The sequence below is a fragment of the Mirounga angustirostris genome, unplaced genomic scaffold, assembly GCF_029215605.1.
Source record: "Mirounga angustirostris isolate CCGP_5_RB_7025 unplaced genomic scaffold, mMirAng1.0.hap1 SCAF_1, whole genome shotgun sequence".
NCBI classification, from domain to species: Eukaryota; Metazoa; Chordata; class Mammalia; order Carnivora; family Phocidae; genus Mirounga; species Mirounga angustirostris.
The window spans coordinates 112456459-112468964 of record NW_026991709.1 but is presented as its reverse complement, the minus strand read 5'-3'; the positions used below and the strand labels follow the sequence as shown (position 1 = coordinate 112468964).

General features: G+C 36.1%; 1 protein-coding gene across 1 annotated transcript in view; it reads left to right on the top strand.

Annotated features, from left to right (window-relative positions):
• Positions 1 to 12123, top strand: part of CPA3 (carboxypeptidase A3) — a 29127-nt gene extending 17004 nt beyond the window's left edge. Inside the window, exons 10-11 of the mRNA XM_045863708.3 lie at positions 1546 to 1630; positions 11694 to 12123. Of these exons, the coding sequence (XP_045719664.1) occupies positions 1546 to 1630; positions 11694 to 11881 (273 nt within the window). The 3' untranslated portion in view covers positions 11882 to 12123. The remainder of the gene's footprint in view (positions 1 to 1545; positions 1631 to 11693) is intronic.
• The last annotated feature ends 383 nt before the right edge of the window (positions 12124 to 12506 follow it).

Below are 12506 nucleotides of genomic sequence, written 5' to 3'. Positions count from 1 at the left end.
TCCAAAGAAAGAACATTATGAATGTTTATGAAGCTTCCTCACTGAGAACACACTGTCTTTCAAGAACTAAGATCCACTATGCATCCTTTTTCCTTTGTATGAAAACTAATTTGATCATGTTGGATTAAAACAAACAAAACCTCTGCATATGGGTTCCAGTGCATCACAAGAACCCCCAGTGTGAATATCCATTAAAAAGGGATATTTTTAATTGTTGTAAAAGACAAGAAATAAAGCAGATAAAGTTCAGTGTCCGAGATCCCATGAGGGGCTGATAAATACAATACATTCAGTAAAAACTATGGTTCCAGTACTGCCTCTTATTTTTAAACATATTTTTTTAAAAAGAAGTCACAATTGTCATTTTGATTTCCATCCATTGTATTCAGCATGATAGCATTTAATTTCAGTTGCAGCAGAGATGTGAACCAGTCATTAAAACCATCTGTAGGGACGCCTGGGTGGCTCAGTTGGTTAAGCAGCTGCCTTCGGCTCAGGTCATGATCCCAGGGTCCTGGGATCGAGCCCCGCATCGGGCTCCCTGCTCGGCCTCTGCCTACTTGTTCTCCCTCTCTATCTCTCTGTCAAATAAATAAATAAAATCTTTAAAAAAAAAAAAAAAACCTGTATATATACAACAAAGAAAATATACAAGCAATATGTGGCCCATAGTCATTTATTTAGCCGATATAGCTAAGACTCTGAACCCATGAGTTTGATTAGTTCATGAAAAGCTACAGCAATGCAATTTCAGTCTGCCCTTAGGAAAATGGTATTATGGATTAAAAATACAAATACACACAACAAACCATTCTGAGTAAAGAGTTCTTACACAGCCACTAAATTATTTAAGAAAAAAGTTATCTTTTTGTTATATACATTACACGTACAAACTAAAAATCTTCGAGGGAACAAATATGTTAGTGACTATATTCCATTAAAATTCATTCCAATAATCATTCTCATAGCATGAAACACTAATGTGTATTAAAGGTCATGAAATGCATTCACCCTGGAAGATAAACTCTAATTTAACAACTATTTTAAAGAAGAGTCAACCACATTTCTTCCCTCAGCATGCTAAAATCCAATGTGGAAAAAGTTCTTTGGCAATGTGGCGCCCATAAAACAAAGGAAGCAGGAACATGGAAGAAACTGATTTTGGAAGAGACAAGTATCTGCAGCCAAAAAGTATATGAGAGGAAGTAGAAAGAATACGTTTTTTAGAAGGACGGACAAAAGGAAGAAAGCAGGGAAGTGGGTGGGGCGGGGAGAAAAATGAGGGAGGAAGAAAGAAGAGAGAGAAAAGAAAGAATAGAATCCAAAATGAGATATGGCATTACTATTTATAACTGATTTCACATTTAGAATTCTTCACAATGACAATATATCTTACCAAAAATAAATTTCTCATTTAACCATTGATTTTATTTTGATCTTCAGTTGTCAAATAACCAGTAAAATTTCCTTTATTTGATTCCCAACAAATTAATAACATTTACACAGTTTCATATCATTCCAACTCTAATTTCCCTTTTTTTCCAGGCCAAAGTTGCAAAGATCGGCACTGATGTTCTAGCAACTCAATATGAAACCCACTACATCTATGGCCCAATAGCATCAACAATCTGTAAGTTTTTCCTAGTATTTACTGTGTTATTTTCCCTAATTCTTTTTATAAATATTAAAGAAATTTCAGGATTTGTAAATTAGGATTAGAACATGTAGAATTGCTAACTTAAACTTCAGTTTTAATGGATGATTCTGAATTACATGTGAATCTAGGGGATACATTTTGCCCTCTTGGGGGATAAGATTTTTCTAGAAACAAATTATACAAGGTTACAAGGTCAGTAGAAATTGTTGAATCAAGATGAAGTTTTGGGGGCTCCTGGGTGGCTCAGTCGTTAAGCGTCTGCCTTCGGCTCAGGTCATGATCCCAGGGTCCTGGGATCGAGTCCTACATCGGGTTCCCTCCTCGGTGGGAAGCCTGCTCTCCCTCTCCCACTCCCGCTGCTTGTGTTCCTGCTCTCGCTATCTCTCTCTCTGTCAAATAAATAAATAAAATCTTTAAAAAAAAAAAAAAGATGAAGTTTTGGTTTAATTCATCCACCTTCCTGTTCCCCACCAACATTTATCCTCACGGGAACTAACAAGAATTAGTTGGAGCGACTCAACAGTTTTTGTTGGTAGTGGTGGTGGTGTTGAATTGGACAGTTTTCCCTAGCTCCTGGTAGGAAAATGGGCAGGCCAAAAGTTTCAGCCACTTAGGTCATGTAAAACCAGTTTCATGTCCTTCTCACCAGCCCCTTCCTATTGTGTTAAACTAAAATGTGTGTGGCAGATTAAGAAAGAGGATGTAAAGGTTCTAGTTCTGTTGCTTTTGTTTTAGTGTCTAAATACCACTTCTTACTCTTCACTATTTTTAGACTTTCTTTGTGCATTTTTTTAATTACTGACAGATTTCTGACAAGTCAGGCACTGTGCTTGGCCCTTGATTTCACAATCTCAATTAATCTCACAACATCCTATGAGGTAGGCTATACTTGTAACTGGCTAACCTGGGATTTAGTTCAACAAAACCAAAACCCATGATCTTGACCACTGTACATAATGCTTTCTCATTTGGTTTCTGCAGCTAAAATAACCAGGTTTTTCTATTTTTAAGCAATGAAAAGAAATTCATTTGATTTTTCACCAAAGACCATTAATTCAGACCTTGGGAAGTGAAATCATTTTTTCCCTTATAGCAAGATCCCACTGATGTTAGTTTAGAAATACTTCACTAAAAATTGCCTTTTCTCCAAATCGCTTCAATTCTTAGAATTGAAGAATGGAAAATTCCCAATGAACTGCTTACAAAACTTTAACTTCTAACAAAACTTAATTCCTCAAAAGCATGGATTACACTTCAGATCTCTTCTCAGACCACAAAATATATAGCCCAGTGCAGGGCATGGAACAACAGCAGAATTAATTCCCATAAACGTGCTCAATTAAAATAGCACCCTGACTGATCCAAAAACAGTGAATATGGATTGAAAACACAAGACTAGACTTGACCTAGCCTGCATCACTCTCTAGAGCCATGACATCCAATATTTTTAAACATTTGTTTAAAGATTTTATTTATTTATTTCAGATAGAGAGTGAGAGAGAGAGAGCATGAGTGGGGTGAGGGACAGGGGGAGAAGCAGACTCCCTGCTGCGCAGGGAGCCTGATGTGGGGCTCAATCCCCAGGACTCTAGGATCATGACCTGAGCCAAAGGCAGACACTTAACTGACCGAGCCACCCAAGCGCCCCTAACCTTTAAACTTCTGATGAACAACCCACCACCACCAAACACATATACTTATTTCCATTATGCTTTTTAAATTTGTGGATTGAAAAAAAGAAATATGTATGTGTGAATCCACGGATCCTTGCAATAATTCTACCTGGCCACACCTTATAAACTACTTCCTCAACCCAAGCTAAAAGTATTAACTTGGAACTAAAGTCTATACCCTCAATAATTGCTAATTGCTATGGAATTCAAAAATGCCAAAATCATCACATACAACTTCCAGAGCCAACTTATTGGAAGCTCCTTTGGTGGAATTAGAAAAATGACCAAAAAACCAGACAAGTCCCATTCCCAGAGAACATTCATCAGCAATCACCTATCAACCAATCTTTGTTAAAAGGCTGAAGAGAAAGTATAGTGACACAATCAATTGCGTGTATCCAAACAGATCTCTTGCTGCAACATAGCCATGCTAGAGATTCATTACACAAAGTGGATGAAAATGAGCTTTCTAAAAAGATGATATACTCAACTATGTAAGTGGACCAAAAGTGAGCAAAGAACGAGAGGACAGACTAGAACAGCAATTTAAAATGGCAGCCTACTTAGTGGATATTGAGAAATTGCAGGACCAGACAAGCTAGATACTCTTGGCAGCAAAGAACAAAGGGTTCCAAACAGGAACACACTTTGCAAATGGCAACTAGAACATCAAAGGATTATTGTTCTCACACTTTACACACATATATATGCAATGTATATTTACATATATATGCAAATTATGAGCACACTAAAGCTATGCATGGCATTGTATCACAGTCAATTTAATGAGCAAGAATTTATGGAATGCCTCCATCATAGCCCAGAACTTTGGAGTTTTGAGAGGTAGGTTAGAAGAATTAAGACATAATAACTGCTCTCAAGAAGTTACATTCTAACTGGGAGAAAGAGATAGCCAAAAATACCATGGCTGGAAGCCACCATGTATCACTTTCAAAGTGGGAGGACAGGGTGAAGAGGAATTACTATTCCGTACAACTTTGTAGCAGTATCTTAAATTTTTTAAATTATATTAAAAGATTTTCTTAAAGAAATGCAGATTTAGAAAGAATTGCCTCTTCCAGACAGGGCTGCAGCAGCTTGATAGATGTTTAAAATTTTTAGGAGTGAATGCTTTAATAAAACATCTGATTGAATCAAACACTCATGAGAAGCAGGGGGTAACAAAGTGTTGCTGACTGGGTAAGAACAGAAAGTAAGGGCACCCCACAATTAAAGTTTAGTCATTCCAACACCCTGGTTGTCGCTTAACAAGTCCCAGGACGCAGGGAAAGCATCTATAGCATTTGCTAGTGGTTTTCTCCCTTTGATTTGATGGAGACCAAAGAAAAGGCTGAGGGAACATTTTTAAAGCCAAATTATGGAGAGAGCTCTGACCTCCAGAAAAAACAAGTATGCAATTTGAACATAAGAAGCAAATATAGCAAATAAATAAAAATCATAAAATTTGAAACCAGGAGGAAATCTAGGAGACGATCTAATTCCTGGTTCTCAAGCCTGACTTCCCATCAGAATCATCTGAGCTTTTAAAATATGTGGATGATTAAGCCCCACCCACAGAAATTCTGATTTCATTAGTTTGTGGTGGGGGTCAGTCACTTGCATTTTTTTAAAGTACCCAAAGTAATTCAAAGATGAAACTAGGTTTGAGAACCACTGGTCTAAGCTTAATCCCTCATTTATAGACTACAAAAATAAGATACAGAAAGATTTTATCAATTTGGAGAAAAACAGGAACAAAGATCAGCGTTCCAGACCAGAATCAAATGGTATACCAACTACTTTGTCACAAAGCAGCAATATTTAGATGGCACAGAAACTGATGTAAAAGATTGTGAAATGTTTACATTTGTATATTGATGACCTATCCAATCCTTATCATCTTAGAAATAACTGAATATAGTATCTGGTTAGTAAGAACACTTCACTGAATTGATAGGAACAGATTGCTTGCATCATTAATATCATCCCTCTGTGAGTCACATCATAAATTAAAAAGCTACTTTTTTTGCTTTTTTTTTATTATGTTATGTTAATCACCATACATTACATCATTAGTTTTTGATGTAGTGTTCCATAATTCATTGTTTGCGTATAACACCCAGTGCTCCGTGCAGTACGTGCCCTCTTTAATACCCATCACCAGGCTAACCCATCCCCCCACCCCCTCCCCTCTAGAACCCTCAGTTTGTTCCTCAGAGTCCATCGTCTCTCATGGTTCATCTCCCCCTCCAATTTCCCCCTCTGAAACAAATAATACATTATATGTTAAAAAAAAAAAAAAAAGATAGCAGGAAGGGAAAAATGAAGGGGGGGGAGTTACTTTCAAAGTGCCTTTCTTTTTTTTTTTTTTAAAGATTTTTTTTATTTATTTATTCATGAGAGACAGAGAGAGACAGAGGCAGAGGGAGCAGCAGGCTCCCCGTGGAGCGGGGAGCCCGATGCGGGACTCGATCCCAGGACCCTGGGATCATGACCTGAGCCGAAGGCAGACGCTTAACCGACTGAGCCACCCAGGCGTCCCTCAAAGTGCCTTTCTTGTTGCCTTCTCCACACACCAAATTGCTAGATCTGCTCCTGTATCTCAACCTGGTACTCTTTTCCACACTCTGTACCACTTCTGCATTTTGAAAAACAGAAAATCAAGACCTCACATTTGTAGCTCACAACACCCAATCTCTATCTACTAAGACATTCAAGCTGAGATTATATTAAGGCACAACAAAAATGCAGAGAAAATATTTCAATTTATGCCCACACACCTCTAGCTTAGCTCTTGCTTCAAATAAAACTTTCACTTAGTATTGACATAAAAGTGCCGATCATTATGTTTAATGCATGTCAATAATGCTTTTTTTGAAAAACACATGTTAAGCCACCAGCATTATGTTATGTAGATTCCTGTGGGCTGAAACCGGATTCCCAGTTTGGTTCAGTTTTATTTTGACTTGTTTTGATTGTATTACAGTAAGTTCCTTGCACCTAATGTGCCTTGAAAGGTGAAGAATTTTTTTTAATGACAACATATTAAGAAAATGTTGTCGACAACAAAAAATTATCTTGTAGAACTCAAAGAAGACTTTTTACTGGGAGGACTATAGATTGACATACAGTAGGTAGTATAGTACAATGGTTAATAACACAAACTCTAAAGACATGCAGCCTGGGTTTGATTCCTGACTCAACCATGTACTTAGCTAGTGTCTTTGAGCAAACTGTTCAATCCCTCTGGGCCTAAATTTCCTCTTCTGTAAAACAGCAATTGGTGCTTAAATCCTAAGGTCGTGATAGGAATTTATGAAATGAGTTAATATACATGAAGCACTTAAAAGGGTACCTGGTATTTAGCAAGTGGTTATATTTTATAAATATATACACATATTTTAGTAGGTTTAGATGTAGATAAATAGAAGGCTAAGTATCATGTTCAAAATATTAAGTTCTATAAACATGTATTCTTACAAGTAAAAAGCTTTCAGTGTTGCATTTATTTTATGCCTTATATAGTTTTTGTTTGCAAAGTTAAGGTTTTGAAGATACAAAAAGTGGTATCAAAAAAGAAAATGTAGGGGCACCTGGGTGGCTCAGATGGTTAAGCATCGGCCTTCAGCTCAGGTCATGATCCCGGGGTCCTGGGATCAAGTCCTGCATCTGGCTCCTTGCTCAGCGGGAAACCTACTTCTCCCTCTCCCACTCCCCCTGCTTGTGTTCCCTCTCTTGCTGTGTCTCTCTCTCTGTCAAATAAATAAATAAATAAAATCTTTAAAAAAAAAAGAAAAAAGAAAATGTATTACACTCAATAACATCACACAATTATGAAGAACCACAAATTGTATATATTCTCAACAACCACTATTAATCTTAATGAGAAATTTCACATAAAGCAAATTTGTCAAAGTGAAATAGCCACACTCTTTAACTCTTTTAAATCACAATAGTTATACTTAACTGCAAATGGGGAGCTAGTACAGCTAGAAATTGGCCAAGTTTATTAAAATGCCTAGTACACTCTAAATCACCATATAAGACGTAATTCCTACTTACCCTACCTCTGTTGCTACCAAACTCTTACTTTATGTGCCTTTTTCTAATGAACTTAAACCCAACTCTAACTAAAAATGACAGCCTTCTTGATCACTAAAGCCAATACACTTACCTCAGCTCACAGGTTCCACAAACTCCCTACAACACTGGACCCTGTTAATATCCCTTCTTCTTGCCATTCCTTTGCCTTCCTTAACAATGAACTCTTGGATTGCCACCTCCTTCTTCTTTTCTACTCTGTCTCTGCTGACTGCTTCTAAAAGTAGACATTTTCAAAAAACACAGGTACACTACACACATACCACACAGAGTTCTCTCTTCAGAGAGAACTGCTTCTTCCTCATCAGGGAAGCACTCTCTATCCTGCAGACTAGAGCCCTCATTTGCCACCTAGGGGCACCAGGTGGCCAAGCTAGGGGGACCACCTTCCACCCACGCAATAGTTACCTGCAGCAATCAATGGGAAACCAGCCGCACTAGGGGAACCAACCAGACCAAAATAGCCATGCAAAGATTTTGAAAACCATATTGTCACTGGAACCATAAGTCACAAAAGAAGATCAGGGCCTGCATGCTAAATCTAAACAGGATGAATGACTGCTAAAGTAGATTTCAGTTAAGATTTAAAATTTAACATAATGGACAAAATGTCCAGGATAAAAGGAAAAATCACTTGTCACAACAAAAATGAGGAAAATCACAGCATGAATGAGAAAAGACAATCAACAGATACCAACACTGAGATGATTTACATGTTGGAATTATCTGATAAGAATTTTGAAGTCACCGTCATAAAAAATGCTTCAACAAGTAATTAGATAGCCTTGAAACAAGTGAAAACACAGAAAATTTCACCAAAAAAATGCAAGATATAAAAGGAACCAAATAGAAGTCACAGAACTAGAAAATACAATAACTTGATTCTTAAAAACTCACTGGAAGGGCTCAATAGCAGAATGAATATGATGGACAGAAGAATCAATTAACTTAAAGACAGAATAAGAATTCAGTCAATCTGAAGAGAGAAAACCAATTGAAAAAAAGATAAGCAAAGCTTCACGGACCTGAGGTGTAGTAACAAAAGATCCAACATTCATATCATCAAAGTCTCAGAAGAGGAGAAGGAGAGTGAGAATGGAAAAAATATATGAAAAAATAAAGACTGAAATTTATAAAATTTCCTAAAAACATAAACCCACATACCAAAGAGCTAAGTGAATGCCAAACAGGATAAACTCAAAGAAATTCACATCAAGTACCTCATAATTAAAATTCTGAAAACTAAAGACAAAGAAAAAACTCTTGAAAGCAACCAGAGAGAAACAATCTAGAGGGGAAAAACAATTCAAAGGACAGATTTCTTATTGAAACCATGGAAAACCAAAAGGAAATGAGAATATTTTTCAAGTGCTAAAAGAAAAGAACTACCAACCCTAAATTCTATATTCAGCAAAAATATCCTTCATAAGTGAAGAGGAAATGAAGACCTTCTCAGATAATGGAAAACTTTAAGAGAATTCATCACCCAAAGATCTACCCTTTAAAAATGGCTAAAGGAGGCTCTCCAAATAAGAAAGAAATATAACAGGAGAAGCCTTAAAACTGTAGAAAGGAAGCAAGAACAATGGATTAGATAATGAATGAATGAATGAATGAATGAATGAATGAATGAATGAACAACTATCTCTTCAAGATGGTGAAGTCACAAAATATAACTCCATTTGATGTGATCTTCAATGCATGTACAGAAGTACTCAAGACAATTATATTTAAAAAGTAGGAAGATAAAAAGAACCTAAATGCAAGTAAGATTTCTATATGTCACTTGACATGGTAAAACAGATATCAGCAGGTGATGGTAAATTATATATGTATATTGTAATATCTGGAGCAACCACTAAGAAAACTCCACAAAGTGATAGACTCAAAAATGTTATTATAAATACATCAAAACTGGGGCACCTGGGTGGCTCAGTTGGTTAAGCATCTGCCTTTGGCTCAAGTCATGATCCCAGGGTCCTGGGATCAAGCCCCATGTCCAGCTCCCTGCTCAGTGGGGAGCCTGCTTCTCCCTCTCTCTCTGCAGCTCCCCCTGCTTGTGCTCTCTGTCAAATAAATAAATAAAATATTTTTAAAAATAAAATAAAATAAAAATAAATCAATACATCAAAATGGCATCCTTAAAACGTACATTTAACCAGAAAAAGTAAATAAAAGAGAAATAGAAGAATGAAAAACAGATGGAACAAATAAAAATCAAACAATAAGATGGCAGATTTAAGTCATATCAATAATTTACCTAAAGATATTAAATAAAGACAGATTGGCAGAGTGGATTTAAAAAAATACAACTGAATAATACACTGTCTGCAATAAACTCATTTTAAATATAAGATGGGTTGAAATGGAAAGGCCTGAAAGAGATATACCATGTGAATGTTAATCAAGGAGAAGTGGTCATATTAAATATCAGATAAAGTAAATTTCAGACCAAAAAAATTTGCTAGAAACAAAGAGGGACATTAATAAAGATAAAAGGATCAATCCACCAAGAAAATATAATGATCCTGAATGTGTGCAAGCCAATTTCACCTATAATATTTCTGCCAATACCTTCAAAATTCATTTTGACAAGCTCCTTCCTAAATGTGGCTGATGCTAAACATCCTTTTGTCTTCCCTCCTTTATCCCTTCTTTTCACCATCACTACCCTCTCTGAGTTTCTATTTCTGTTAATAATGTGTAGATTGTTTTCAGCTACCCAGACTGAAATCTCAATCATTTTTATCAGATTTTGTGACTCTTCCATTCCAGCATTTCTGACATAAAGCCCCCAAAGATATTCCCACTGTGGTGACCCTACACAAGTTCAGGCTTTCATCTCACAATACCTCCTCACTGGTCTCTACTCATTCCAGTTCAGGTTAACTGTCCTAAGTGCAACACTAAAATAATTATTATTGCCTCCCAAACAAAATACCTGTCCTGATTTATCAGGTTTTCTGAGCTTTGCCCACAAACTGTCACTGCTCCATTTGTTCCAGTCTAGCTGGATCTCACTGGTCCCTAAAAAGGCCTCCATGCTTTTCCATCTTTGTAGCTCACTGACCAGAATGCCCTTCTTCCATGTCCATCTGGAAAAATACCTTTCAAGGCTCTACATCATGAAGGTGGTACTTAGTAGGCATTGAGCATGAAATGTCATCATCCTCACCAGACATACATAATGTTTTTTTTAAATCTTCATAAGAGAATGTACCTTTCTTATGGTACTTACATATGCTACCCTGTCTCTATTGATTTGTGTCTTTGAATTCTCTCCCCTAAACAGTAAGTTCCCAAAGACACCAATATCATCTTTATCTTTGTACCCTGCACAGCCACCCTCCACAGTGCCAAGTAAAGTGCACTGTGCATATTAAAGCTTTAATAAATATTTGTAGACTATACTTTCAGGGATCATTTCTATAGTTTGTTGAATAGTTTAAAAGCCAACCCTCCTTCTACCAAAATATTTCTTCCCTCTTTCTGCATCACAGCTTTGAATTTTCATCATTCAAACCTAAAACATTAATATTAAACTCATTACCTGTCCTAGAACATAAATGATTCTATGTACAAGAAAGTAGGTTTCTTATTATGCAAAGCAGAATATACATAAATGCATTTATAGTATATACATATATGTACTTGTATAAACCTTATATGTACATAATTTATAGATTCTGTTTAGATTTTCAAATAACATTCTTAGTAAAATCTCATAAAAATTGACATTGAAAAGTTGGATTAAAGGTCTAAATACATCCTTAAAATAACTTATTTAAGCTTTCTTGGTCTTTTAACTATAAAAATCATTTAACCAAGCAACGTGAATAGAAAGAGACCTGAACTATTAGAAAGAACGTACTTTTGCCTAGCCTGTATGCATGATTTTTTTGTCGAGTTTTCAGTGACCAGAGGCCCCGCCTCAGTTGGTTTCCACAGCTGCTTGCACTTGCCCAGACCACCTCCATCTGCAACACTGTGTGCCCAGGAAACAAAATCAATTTAGAGTACTGACCCAAGCAAAATGTAATTTTGAAAATGCAGCACATATTTAAAATTTGTGGTGGATCCCAAAACCATGATTATGTTGTACTCTACACTCTATACTATGTAGATCACTACTGCCATTAATTACTGCAATTAACTGTACACATAATTATGTTTTACTGCTAATTTTACACCAGTGAATTTCCATTTCAAGAAAAACATTAGCATTTGTTTCTAATTAAATATTTATTGTTTGTGTTTTACAGACCCAACATCAGGTTCTTCTTTAGACTGGGCTTACAACCTGGGCATCAAACACACATTTGCCTTTGAACTCCGAGATAAAGGCAAATTTGGTTTTCTCCTTCCAGAATCTCTGATAAAGCCAACCTGTAAAGAGACCTTGCTAGCTGTTAAGTTTATTGCCAAGTATATCCTCAAGCATACTTCCTAAAGAAGTGGCCTCAGTTTGGAATAAGCCAATTAATCCTTCTTTGTGCCTTTTACCAGAAAGTCAATCTTCAATTATCCCGAGATATAACTTCCACATTACATGATTAGGTCCCTCTCTTGCTCACTTAAGTCCTACATTAATTCTTTTTGCTTTTATTTACTCTTAATAGCACCTTAACAAATAGCTTTAAGTGAAAGCTTTCAACTATCTTTCTTTGCTCCAAATAAAGTTCGAACCCAGCAAAAAGTATATTTTGAGTATTCTGAAACATGATATACAGTGGGTCACAGAAAAGAAATGAGAACCTTCTCCAGAATCAGATTTTCCATGTGGCTGCAGCATTTCATGTAATAATATAATAAAATAAATTGTATTCCAAAATGCATCTTCTGTTTTTTTATAAACTATACTCTCTATATTTCTCTATTAGTGTTAATAATCAAGCATTAATGTGTCTCATGCAGTCGGTTAATAAGAAATAATATCTTCAATTCAAAAACATATTTTGCCTGCATATATATTTATTTTTAATAGAAGCAGACATTGTTTATATCTTCACAATAGCAAAAGGATGTCCTAGCAGGAAATAAAGTGGTTCATACAGAGATGAATCTCAGTGCCTCAA